The 14,094-nt window shown below is 37.6% G+C and overlaps 1 protein-coding gene across 1 annotated transcript in view; it reads right to left on the reverse strand.

Moving 5' to 3' along the window:
* Positions 1 to 3,866: 3,866 nt before the first annotated feature.
* Positions 3,867 to 14,094, reverse strand: part of NDUFV2 (NADH:ubiquinone oxidoreductase core subunit V2) — a 68,555-nt gene continuing 58,327 nt past the window's right edge. The window contains exons 7-8 of the mRNA XM_049900174.1: positions 12,007 to 12,083; positions 3,867 to 4,045 (exon numbers count right to left, since the gene is read on the reverse strand). Coding sequence (XP_049756131.1) covers positions 3,952 to 4,045; positions 12,007 to 12,083 — 171 coding nt within the window. The 3' untranslated portion in view covers positions 3,867 to 3,951. The remainder of the gene's footprint in view (positions 4,046 to 12,006; positions 12,084 to 14,094) is intronic.

Genomic DNA, 14,094 nt, shown 5'->3' on the forward strand with positions numbered 1-14,094 from the left:
TGACCATGCTCGACAGAATGCAGTCTGTAAAAGAAAAGTTCATTGTAGAATTAATCAGTTAAAATCTTTAATTTTAAGCTCGTATTAAGATCCTTGCCAGTCTTATGTATGAAAAGTGGCACATTATAAATCAGCCACATTAAAAATGTCCAAAGAGGAGCTAATTTTCCTTTTTGATGTGAAACTAGAAGTATAAACCAAGAAATATAATACTTATTACTGAAAAATTAAAGCCAAGGCCAAAGACCTTGTACTAAGGGGTAAAGGTCTCAAAAGAAGCCTGAAGAAAACTACCTTATGTATCCCTGTGCTAGTTGATTGGTAGGCTACTAAGGCTTTTAAATGTGGTGTAGCCCTCTCAGGTCATGGAACCCCTTCTTCAGCAAGCAGATAAAACATCTGTTTTCTTAATACCTCAAAACCCACTGCTGTCACGTTGATTCCAACTCATAGTGACCCTATAGGACAGGACAGAACTGCCCCGTAGGGTTTCCAAGGCTGTAAGTCTTTACAAAAGCAGACTGCCACATCTTTCTCCCTTGGAGCAGCTGGCGGGTTTGAAACAGCAACCTTTCAGTTAGCAGTTGAGTGCTTTAACCACTTCACCACCAGGGCTCCTTGTTTTCTTAATAACCAAAAAAAAGACCAAACCCCTTACCGATGAGGCGATTCCCGCTCACAGCGACCCTCTAGGACAGAGTAGAACTGCCCCATAGGATTTCCAAGGAGCAGCTGGTGGATTCAAACTGTCAGCCTTTTGGTTAGCAGCCACAGTTCTTAACCACTGCGCCACCAGGGCTCCTGTTTTCTCAATAGTCATTTTCAATTGTTTATTATGGGACAATGTACCAGAAAGTCAAGGACCCTAAGCATCAAACATCAGTTTTAGATTTGTATTTTCTTCTGTATATCAGATTATTTGTATTAAATACTAGTAGACTCTGACTCAAAGACGTAACCACTGGATTTACGGGTAAGACGTTAAAAAAAAAAAAAAAATTTTTTTTTTTTTTTTCAGTTTTAGCCAAAGCTTTATCATTTATTTAGGATTATCACTAGCAAACACTTAAAATGTGTTTGATACCTGATCAGAAACCATTCAGCTAAATGTAATTTCTTCCCATCTTTAGTTCTTTTTTTTTTTAGTTCTGCACATCTTTTAGAATCATAAACTACTACTTATTGTTTTCTCCTATTAAGTCCAGTTCATCAGATCTTTCTAAAAATGCTGCTGTCTTTCAGAAAGGTGAATTTAATAAGTGAAACAGAATCTTAGGTCATGTCTTTGCAGATAACTGTTTTCATATGCTGTAGGATTTTCTGGAGCAATGACCCCATCCAATTACAGTAACTGTGAACAATTAGTGGCTTTCCCTAGAAACTTAGTAGCCACTCCAAAAACAAAACATAGACATTGGATTCTTCGCCAACAGGAAGAATGAAAATAAAGCGAATTGTTATTGTTTGTTGGCTTATTTTTGCCATGAAACAGCAAATAAACTCTCCTCCTCAAAATGGTTCTTTTATAACGGCCTAAGATGACAAAGTTAGGAGCTGAGAAGAGGAAATGAGGAAGTAGGTGGTGGTAACATAAATGATGCCTCTCCCTCTCTCCCCGCTGGTTTGAGAAATAGGCTGGGATACAGCTGTCACCTCCAGCTCCAGAAAACTGACAAGGAAATTTTAATCAGTGTGCTGATACACATTCTGAAACCATCTTGGATTACTGTAATGGAATTTTACCTGCCACATATTTTTAAAAGCTAATGAGAAAACTGTCTTTGAAACCAGTGCTCTCTGTTAAAATTGATATGATCTCCCCCCCAAAAAACGGGCACAAAAAAAAAAAAAAAAAAAGCCAGGCTCAACTCAGAAATCTTTATACTGGAGTACAATGTAAGTGATAATCTAAAAATCATTGAGTTTTCTATAATGGTTTAATAGTGTACCTATAATTATAATAACCTAAAATCAATTTTCTACTTCTAAAACACTGCATAAAGGTTGATAACAAGTGCATATCCTTACTAACATGATTTTGCTTTTTCATTTGGTATGTAAAACGTCCCCTCTCCTATTTAAAAAATCGATAGTGGCATTAACTTAAAGGAATACCTGTATTTTTTCCACAATTTAAAATAAAAGGTTTAACAAAGTTAGCAAATAGGATAAGAAGATAGTCAATATGTATAGACTTTTTTTTTTTTTTAAAGGGATAAAAATAACTGGCAAAAGTGGCTACCTATGAGAAGGTCTAGAGGACTGTGGGGTAGAAGGGGGACATTTTTATTGTCACCTTTTTGTGCCATTTTAAAAATTATTAAATTTATCTTCTCAATTAAAAAACAATAACTTAAAAAATATTTTAATCATTGTTTTTAGGTATCGTAATACCAGTGAATCTACCTCAAGAGCAAGGCCGCAGTGATTTTGGGAAATCCTGAAACACCTGGATTAGATTTATCCAAACTATTCATTTTTTTCCAATTTTTGAAACTAATATATTATAGCAAGAGGTTTTATCCTTTCTTTTAATTGGTAATATCCACACAATTGAAGAGTATACTTTGCATATCCACTGATTTTTCCAACTCAGATTATACTTCCAGTTCCTTTCCAACTTTGTGTCCAAGTATCCACACTTTTCAGAAGTTCATCTTACGCCACTTCACTTTTATGAAATGCCTACATTAGTACCTGTTTTTGCTAACCAGTGGAAATCTGGAGAAGATTTTTGCTTTTACGAAAAAGATAAAAAGTGGAAACTAGAGTTCAGCATTTGTTTCGGGGTTAGCCACTAAAGAGGCAGCACGTTCCCCAAGCAGTGAGAGGGGCCTTGCCACGGTCCTTCCCTGGGAAAACACTCAGCATCCCCGCATCAAGCCTCCATAGCTTTCAGCTGTCTGTGAGCATCTGTGCCTTATCTTGATTTATTTTGTGTATCTGTTTTTTTGTTTGTTAGCAGGAAACCCTGGTGGCATAGTGGTTACGTGCTACGGCTGCTAACCAAAGGGTTAGCAATTTGAATCCGCCAGGCGCTCCTTGGAAACTCTGTGGGGCAGTTCTACTCTGTCCTATAGGGTCGCTATGAGTTGGAATCGACTCGACGGCACTGGGTTTGGTTTGGGTTTGATCTGTTAGCCAGGTGTGTCCTAAAGTATCAGAAAAGCCTAAGAGAGCTCATCAGAGTTTTGTTATTTGGTATGATTTTGGTAGGTTACTTTTTGGGTCTGGGGATGCTCAAAAAATTTTCCCACATAAATTAACGGTAATTGCTTCTTTGCCTTATGCCATTTCAGCTTACAAAAGGTTTCATAGGAATGCTGTACTTTCAGATAGGAGGTGAAACCTGTATTTGTAGTGTGAGAACAGCCAAAGATAATGTCAAAGTGTTGTGTGTCTGTCTTCTTTAAAAATGATAAACGATGCTCCTATAGACAACTGCCTTATCCTAATTACATCTAAAGTTTGACTTGAGGGGTCACTTACCAGTTGCAAATACAGTGACAACTGTGTGCTGTATATTATATTCTTGCCTTCCTTCCATAAAATGTTTACAGTAAATACTGCCATAAAGAAGATTTATAGAAAGATCACATTAAAGCTTGGTTATGGATAAATATAGAAAAGCAAAACCTACTTGAAATTTGGTAGAATTTTTACTTCATAGTAACCCAATACTATTATCTTTGACAAAAGTGACCTGGCAGTTGAAAAGGAGTGATGTTGAAGTAACTGTTAACTAGATTATATAATAATGTCTTCATAGTTAGCCAAGGATTTAAAATGGTGCTTTGTGGTTTAACATGGTACTTACAGCTACAGGTTGCTAGCTTACCACCAGGTATACACAAACAGGCATTAACTAATATAAAAAGTAAATTTATGTAGATGGGAGAGGCATATTTTATTTCTCCAGTGACATATGATATATGTACAATTGAACGTAAATTAAAGGCCTGCTTGTACACCAAAACCAGGTCCTTTGGGTGCTTCAGTCAAAGAGGTAAGACCACCAGCTGGCTCACAAGAGAAGCGTCCACTCCTGAAAAGAAAAGCAAGTTAACATTTTATTAACTAATAATTTTATCAACATCTAACAACTTTTACTTTAAAAAATTATTACTTCCGAACAGCTCAGTTAAGTACTATTTTTCCGTAATAACTAGCATGGATTACATAATTGAAACATTTCAACTGCTGGAAGATATTCTCTTCCTAAAGTTAAATAATGAAAACAGGCATACCAAACTCATCATGAATATGCAAAATATAAAACAACACTAATAATAGTTCTCATTTATTGAGCAGTGTACATACACTAGCTCACTTTACAACAATGCCATAAGGCAAGTGATAATGGCTTTATTTTACAGATACAGAAACCAAGGTTTAGGAGATTAAGAATCTGACCAAGGATTACTGCTAAAAGCAATGGCAAAAATAACAACCCTGAAGGATGTCTTTTAGAACCATGTTTTAATAAGCTAGAGCACTACATTTATTCTTTTTATATATGTATTTTATTTAAGTTGCGGTTGACGTCTCCGTGATAAAAAGGGAATATGCACACTTGTAATTCATTATTGTATACTGTATTTGGAAGTAAACACAAACTGGGTTCCTTGAGGAATCTGAAGATTTGAGAGGATGTCTTATAAGCAGTGAAGTCAAAGTCTGTATTTATACTTCTTAGCAGCTATATTAGTGGTACTAAATTTTCTACTGCCTCCTGCCCCCCAAAATAAAGGTCCCAGATCAGAGTGACTGCTATAAGCATGAAGAAAATAAAAAAAGAACAGGTCCTGACCAGGGAGGCTCTCAAGAGAGGCAGCAGCGCAGAAGTAGAGGAACCTGTCTGTCTTCACCCACACATGTATTTTCCCAGGTCATTGTTCAGCTTCTCGCCTGTATGACCTGTGTTGCCAGAGCACAGTTCAGCACCTGTTTCACATCATATTCATCTCTCCTACTCTCTGGCTTTGTTAATTTACCTTGTTCCTGCCACAGAGTTTAGCGAGAGAATTTGTTCAGTTCGTACCTTTTTAACCCCCTCTGGCTCTGCCCTTCACATTCTGCCACCAATCCTGTCAGCCTGTTCTTTTTGAGCCCTAGCAAATCATTTTTTGAGGAGACACGAGAGTGATGCCACTTAATCATGTGTAAGTCTTTCAAGCCAGCACAGTACATGATAAAGTAACTAAGTAATGTATTTTAATTAAGAATGCCAACAAAGTCAGGAATTAGTTGGGAATTATTTGCATCAGAGGGTCCCCCCACCCCCCGGAGCCCTGGTGGTACAGTGGTTAAGAACTCCGTTGCTAACCAAAAAGTCTGCAGTTTGAACCCACCAGCCGCTCTGCGGTAGAGTGGTGTGGCAATCTGCTTCCATGAAGATTAAACCAAAAACCTGTTGCCGTGGAGTTGATTCCGACTCACAGTGACTCTATAGGACAGAGTAGAACTGCCCCATAGAGTTCCCAAGGAGCGGCTGGAGGATCTGAACTGCCAACCTTTTGGTTATCAGCCAAGCTCTTAACCCCTGTGACGCCAGGGCTCCCCATAAAGACTACAGCCTGGGAACCCTGTGGGGCAGTTCTACTCTGTCCTGTGGGGTTGCTATGAGTCAGAATCAACTCCACAGTAATGGACTTTTTTGGTATAGGTCTTTTTGTTCACTCTAAAAACCAGGCCAAAAAGCAGTCAATATGTACTATGTGTCATAGCCTAACACTAATTTTGTAGGGCAAGTGGCGAGATTTAACGTTAAAAAAAAAGTAGTTGGGTTTATAATTTTTTTTTTTTTTTGGTATCAACCAGTGGCTTAATGTCAGCTACTTCTTCCATCAAATTTCTCTGCTTAAAACTTCTTTCTTGATCAAATGTCAGGATGGAACGTGATTTAAATGTTTTCTTGTAGATGTACCTTGAAATCTGAGCATTCAGAGGATATCTTAAACCCTCTTAACATCCACGTGGATATTTTATTGTTAGGTACCCTGAGTCGGTCCCAACTCATAGCAACCCTATGCACAACAGAATGAAACTGCTGGGTCCTTTGCCACCCTCACAATCGTTCCTATGCTTGAGCCCACTGTTGCAGCTCCTGTGTCTTCTGAGTGCCTTCCAGCCTGAGGGGCTCATCTTCCGGCACTGTATCGGACAATGTTCCACTGCTGTTCATAGGATTTTCACTGGCTAATTTTTTCAGAAGTAGACCGCTAGGTCCTTCTTCCTAGTCTGTTTCAGTCTGGAAGCTCCGCTGAAACCTGTCCACCACGGGTCACCTTGCTGATACTTGAATACCAGTAGGCACAGCTTCCAGCGTCACAGGAACACGCAAGCCCCCCAGTACGACAAACCGACAGATGTATGCGGGTCCACTTGGATAGATACGTGAATATTTTCAAGTCAATAAGCTCCTTAAAAAAAAAACCAAACCTGTTGTCTTCAAGTCGATTCTGACTCATATGACCCTATAGGACGGAGCAGAACTGTCCCGTAGGGCTTCCCAGGCTGTAACAGTTACAGAAGCAGACTGACCGCTGCGTCTTTCGCCTGCGAGGTAAAGGGGAGGTTTGGACCACTGAACTTTCTTTTGAGTTAGCAGCCAAGCACTTAACCATTGTGCCACCACTTAAAAAGCTCCTTACTTAGGTATTAATACTATCTTTACCAACACAGGAAACACTGGTGATGTAGTGGTTAAGTGCTATGGCTGCTAACCAAAGGCTCAGCAGTTCGAATCCACCAGGCGCTCCCTGGAAACTCTACGGGGCAGTTCTACTCTGTCCTATAGGAGGCGCTACGAGTCAGAATCAACTTGACAGCAGTGGGTTTGGTCTGGCTTTGGTTTACCAACACAAATAACTAATTTTGGAAAATTATAAAAACTGAAGTTTCTGAAACAATAAATAGAATTAATCATGTATATTGCCTGAGCTCACAGGATTATGGAATTTTATATATGGAAATAATTTTAGGAATAATCTGGTCCATAGTTTCCTAAAATGTGTTGCATAAAATTACAGTCCCAGGACATTCTTTAGGGCAAAAAAGGTATTCTGTGGTCCAGTGTGCCTAACTGCCAACCTTCTCCTTTCCCCGCCATTCATACAATGCACATTAGAGTATTATAGAGGCTACAATATAGCCTATAAATTCATTTAATCTACTAATTATGTAACTTTTTTTCCCCAAAAACACTCAAAAAGCAGTGATCTAACCCTATTTACCTGACTGCCACAATTTACACTAGAGGTTTTCACTTAAAAAACAAATTTTCCCCTATGTTTAAAATGTCATCTATTGCCTTACCTTCCTCATTACAATTCGAAAAGTAAATGTGGTTATTTAGCCATTCCAACACTAAATGTATATTCATGATTTTAACTTATTGGCATTCTAGAAAACTTGGCTTTTCTGTAAATTTTTAGTGGCTAAAAAAAGGACTTTATATAAGCAAGATACTTTATAAAAAAATTAGTGCTGATCTTTTGAATATTGCTGAAATGTATCAACCACTGCCCCTATTTTTAGTATTAAAAAAAAGTGACAGTAGTCACCTATCACCAATCATCCTGGAACTGTAGCCTGGCCATGTCTTTCGACATCTCAGACGGCCTGGGCCCCACAGAATTCTGCAGAATTAAGACATCTTTATGATGCTAAATACAGAGAATTCAAATTGGATTTAAAATTAGTTTCAAGTAATCCACACTAAAATTTTTTTCTATTATTTGAAAGTAGTTATAGAAATTATTTTCAGTACTTTAAATTAGTTTAAAGAACAATCTCAGCACACAAATATTTGTTTATTGATGCCAAAAATAAGTAATATTTTCTTACAATTGGTTTAATATTTTAACTGTCATTTACAAAAAATAATAAACAAGCAGCTTTTTAACCACTTAGAAAACATCAATCTTTTTACTAATTTTGGTCACGGTATACCTAGTGGGTGGTACCTCAGAAAATCAGTTATTACTAAACCAATTTAATTTCTCTCATTTTTTCATTACTCAGATTCACAATTAGCATCCCTTTCAAATACGTTAGCAAAGAGCTTTATTATTAAAATGTTAAAAAGAATTAACCAAAAATAAAGAACTGTATTTTGGTTATTACTATCATTCAGTCTCTCATCATCCTGTATACTGAAGAAATTAATTTGGGGAAGGAAATGGGGAAGTTCTTGTTTTCCCTGGCTGGTAAGACATTCTAATATTACTATGTCCAAATACAAGCTATATAGACCATTGATGTACTCTCTGCAGCTACTGAAAAATAAGTAGATTTATTTCTGCTGTTTAAAAAAGACGTGGTAAGTGGAAAATAAAATTAGGTTCAGAGACCAATAATTATACCGTCTTTGGCCCAAACCCAGAACACTGTCAACAAGATCCCAGGGAGGAGCTGTTCACAACTACTGATAAGTAGCATCCCTCTTACATGCTGAGAATGCTTAACTGCGATACTTAGTTCCTCCTATTTAATGTTAAAATACTGTTGTATTACAGTTTTCCTGTATTTAAAACACCACCAAAAAAAAAAAACTAATTTCCACAGATAATCTCATCCAGTCTTATGGTTTTATATACCATGTATAATAGCTGATTCATATCTATGAGTCGGAAATGACTCGATGGCAATGGGTTTGGTTTTTTTTTTTTTTTATAATAGCTGATAAATCTCCAATTTGTATTTCCAGCCCTAATGCATTCTTTTAAGTTCCAGGCTCTTATCTACCTTTCAGCATTCTACCATGGATGTCTAATACCAAAAATAAAAACATATAAAGAAATCTGTTGCCATTGAGTTGACTGCAACTCACAGCAACCCTACAGGACAGAGGAGAACTGCCCCATAGGGTTTCCAAAGAGCGGTTGGGGGATTCGAACTGCCAACTTTCTGGTTAGCAGCTGAGCTACCACTGTGCCACCAAGATGTCTAATAGGCATCTCAAATTTAACACGCCTGAAACAAAATTCTTGAATTTCTTCTCCAAACGTGCTCTACCCCAAATCTTCTCTCTTTACTTAAAGGAATCACCCAGGTATTCACGTCAAAAAAGCTAGGAATCACCCATGATTTCTTCACTCTGCAACATGCACTAAATTCTAAACTATTCTCCACATAGCAATTACTGTAATATTTTTAACAAAATCACCAATATCAACTTAAAACAGTCCAACCCAGATTACTTATCTGGCCCTCTATACCGCTCTGACCCCTTCTACCACTTTCCTCCTGCAATCACCTCACTGCAACCAAACTATCATTTTATTTCCTCTAAGACCTTTATACATGCTGTTTCCTTTCCCTAGAATGTTCTTCCTCCAGCTGTCCACGTGGTTCTCTCTCCCACCTCATTCAGGCCATGGCTCAAAGGTTACCACCTCAGAGATCTATCCTGACTAAATCTACCCCCATCATTCTCTGTCCTCTAACTCTGCTCCATTTTTCTTCTATCGTTTACGAGACGTTACATGAGCTATCTCCATTATTAGAATGTAAGATACATGAAGAGTTTATCTTGTTCACAATTGTATCCCCAGTCTAAAACAGTGCTGGCACACAGCAGGCACTCGTGTTTGTGAAATAAATGAATGATGACAGAATGTAATCAAGTGGGCAAAGAAACTGTCTATTTGAGTGGCAGCAGATTATTGTTGGATTAATGTTGTAATCCTTCATCAGAGAGTTGAAAAGAAGGGTAGTAGGAGGTTCTAAACTACAAATTAAGACTACAGAATTATAAAGATGTAATCAGAACAAGAAGGACAGCTAAAGAAGCCAAGCTTATTTCACAAGGAAATCTGCACTTGCGATATAAACGTACTCAAATGTTGAAAGTTTCAAATTGTGGGTTTAAGTCCAACTATAAAAGTACTAACTAACCAGTTGCCATCGAGTTGATTCCAACTCATGGAAACCCCACATACAACAGAAAGAAACGTCCGGTTCTGTGCCAACCTCACAATTGTTGGTATGATCGAGTTTATCATTGCAGCCACTGTGTATTCTGAGTGCCTTCCAGCCTCAGAGCTCATCTTCCAGCACTGTATCAGACAATATCTGTTGTGATCCATAGGACCATCATTGGCTGATTTTCTAAGTAGATCACCAAGCCTTTCTTCCTAGTCTGTGTTAAGTCTAGAAGCTCTGCTGAAACTTGTCCACCATGAATGACCCACCCTGCTGGTGTCTGAAATGCCAATGGCATAGCTTGCAGTATCAAACCAACATGCAAGCCACCACCGTATGACAAACTGACAGACGGGTGCTAGACACTTGTAAGAATGCAGCCTAATTACATCAATTGTCATTTTGGATACATTACACAATTTATAGTCAGTGAAAATGTCCAGATCTTTATCTTCTCTTTTGCCAGGTTGCTCCCATCATGTAGCTGTATTAATTGCTTTCGTTGTAATTGTAACTTGAGCAACTTTTACCAAACCTCAGTTCGAAATCTAAGCATTCACATATCTCCAAATTATTTCTCAACGGAAGTAAATCTCCGTATGGTCTTAAATAGTTGTAATCCTTTTTTATTTTTTTCTGCTTAAATTAAGTCATGTAAAATTTTCTTTCTCTCAACATTACTTTTAAATAAATGGCTATATAATATTCCAATGGGTCAAAAGATCTACAGTGTTTTTTATTCTCCTATTTATGTATATTTTTCCAAAGTTTTGCCATAAATAACTATTCTCTGATGTTGAATTACTAACTCAGAGGGCATGGATGGTTCTATAATTTGCACCCTAGAAATTCATCTATTCTTCTGGCAGACTAATAATCCAGCTAATGAGAAAATGAGGTCAATTCAGGATAAATGAAATTTAGCAAATGCAAGCTGACCCCTCCTGACTAAGAAACATACAGTTCTAAGAAACATACCGCTACTGACTAAGAAACATAACTTCTTCCAGCACCTTGAGCCTAGAGAACTGAATTGGCTTAAAGAGGTTGGCATTCCCTTCCTAGTTCCTCACTCTCTTGGGCTACACTTGCTTTTGGGGGAGGTAAAACATTTCCATTGTGAAGAATCACTCTCTTTAGGGAGGTGAATGAAGTGAAACCTCTTGTGACTTGTTAACAATATGTTCCTTAGACAGTGGTCCTAGCCCTTACTTATTCTTCCTCCAAGTGTAGGCCCCCCAAAAAGCCCACAGAATTTTCACAAACTTCAGCTCAATTTTAGGCCCCTCGAGAGTTTTTAAATAACTTCTTGCTACTCTAATAGTTAACGCCCTTGGCTGTTAACTGAAAAGTTGGAGATTCAATTCCACTCAGAGGTGTGCTGGAAGAAAGGCCTGGAGATTTACTTCTGAACAATCAGCCATTTAAAGTCCTATGGAACCCAGTTCTAATTCTGACACATGGAGCCACTGTGAGTCAGAATCGACTCAATGGCAGCTGGTGGTATTTTGGGTCTGAAACAAAATAAACAATACCACAATGCTCTCTACTGCTCAGTTCATATTAATTGTAATTAGTTTAAGTATCACATGAAGGTATTCACTAGCCAACTAAAAAGCCTGTAAAAGAGGAAGACGAGAACTATGTCATAAAGAAAAACACTGAAGGACCTATCAATATTCAATCTGAAGAAAGATATGGGAAGACAAGGTAGCTGTTCCAACTAACTGAAGAGCTGTCATTTGGAAGAGGCATTGAAATTACCTTATGTTAGTTCAAAGCTTAGAAGTGGACTTCCAGGGGGAAATTAATGGAGACAGACTTGGGGTCAATCTTCTAACAGTATAAACTTAAAGCCATGGAATTGATTACTATGGAGTAAATTTCCCTTCTCCATAAATATTTGAACAGATAGATGATCAGCTGATAGGATTTTAGAAACAAAACTTTTCTTTAGGTTTTTTTTTATAACCACCCAAGGTTCTTTCCAACTCCTGTGAACTTAGGGTATAAAACTTAATTTTACATGGAAGACTAATTTCGGTTAGCCCATTAAAATTTATTATATATAAAGTATACCTTGGTCCAGGTTTTGGAATTTTGCCAGCCTTGAGTTCATCAATAATTTCTTCAACATCCTTAGGAGTCAGATCCTCCTAGAACAAAAAATTACAATAGTCATATTAAAATTACTTCCTACTGCTGAAATATGTATCAGCCCCTAATACCAGTTAGTTTATTGTCTGTCTGTCCCTCTTAGATCACATGACAGTTACCAGGGTAGCAACAAGTGAATAACTTCTGTTTATAAACATATACTACTAAATGCAATATGCAATAAGAGCTGTCAGTGAAAAGGAGATGCAGAGTAATACTTTGAAGTAAAAGAGGTCTGCATTTGAGTCCTGGCTCCACCACATAGTAAAGAATAATCTTGGGCAAGTTACTTAGCTTCCCTAAGCTTGTTTCTTCGTTTATAAACCTACCTCAGAGTGCTTTTGAGAATGAGAAAATATATTAAGTAGAACAGTGCAAAGGCACATGCTCAATAAATGCTATATTCTTGAAAAAATACGAGGTGCAAACAGTACCAGTAGTAGCAGAAACTTTTAGGTAGGTGCCTAATAGCTATCCCTAACCTAAAGACCTAACACCCTAGTGATACCTTTTTTCTTTCCCAGGTGAAATTCACACTGTTTCAAAATTCACTTAATTTTGGAAGAGAAAGGTAAAAACACTTACGCACTAATTTTGACACACTTATTTTCTTTAATGATCCTGAACCTCCAATCCTACCTCCTCCATTTCAACCAGGGCAGCTCTGTTTTGTATACTGTGCAACATTTTATTTCGAGAAAGAGTTCTATTACTTAAAATACAAAAATACAGTTAAAGCACATGTGAACATGGATGCACAGACACACACAAGCCTAGCTGCAGCCTAGGTTTAATCAACAGGGAAATGGTCAAAACAGAACGAACACGCTTGAACTGAGAGAAAAATCAGTCACACAACATCTTATTCCCCCTTTCCCTCCACAACTGTTAAACATTAACACATTTTTCATTGGAAGGCCCTGAACAATTGCCCCTCGTACTAACTGTGCTAACGAAATCAGGACTCAATACTGTATCACAAGTCCCTAGAACAGTGCTTAGCACATAAACCAAAAACCAAACCCAGTGTCGTCGAGTCGATTCCGACTCATAGCGACCCTATAGGACAGAGTAGAACCACCCCATAGAGTTTCCAAGGAACACCTGGCGGATTCAAACTGCCGACCCTTTGGTTAGCAGCCGTAGCACTTAACCACTACGCCACGAAGACTATTAATATATGTTGAATCATTAAACAATTATAGAAATAAAAAGCTGTTTTTAAACCACTTAGGGTTCAATTAGATGCTCAGGACCTAATAGCTAGAAAGAATCCTTAAGTTCATCTAATGATCCCATCCCCCCAAACACAACTTTTTATTATAAACATTTTTAAACTGCATGAATACCTGTATTTCTGTCACCTGGGTCCAATAAATTTTAATTTTGCTGTATTTGCATTATATATGCATACTTTTTTTTGCTGTACAATTTGAAAGCAAATTGCAGACATGACACTTCATTGCTATTGTATCAGCAGGCATCTCTTAGTACGAATATTCTCCTAAATAACCACTATGCCATTACCACACCTAAGAAAATTAACTAGTTCTTTAATACCATCAAATGTCAAGTCCGTATTCAAATCTTCCCAATCATCTCAAAATATATTTGATAGCTCTTTTTTTCTAAGCAGGATCCAATCAAAGTACAGTAAAATCTGCAAAAGCCAGAACCTGTGTAAGGCAGAAACCTGTAAGAGAAGGAAAACTCAAATATTTTCCAATAGCAGTGAGTGATAGAAGAGTGCTAAGACTGCACCCTGGCAAAGGTGGGAAACTTGTGAGACCCAGAAAAACAAGGCAGTCTTGTCGAGTTCCAGCTCTCACAGGTTCACTGTCTATGTGACTATTTCATTTTATGTACTGATACGCTCCATAAAAGTTAACTGTCTTGCCCAAGATCATACTGCTATTAACTAGAAGATCCTCTGTCTCTTGGACAAATACATACACTACTATATTCAATAGATTTACAGTACTTCACACAAAGTCTTTACTAATTCCTGTT

The sequence above is a fragment of the Elephas maximus genome, chromosome 11 (genome assembly GCF_024166365.1).
Source record: "Elephas maximus indicus isolate mEleMax1 chromosome 11, mEleMax1 primary haplotype, whole genome shotgun sequence".
Lineage (NCBI taxonomy): Eukaryota > Metazoa > Chordata > Mammalia > Proboscidea > Elephantidae > Elephas > Elephas maximus.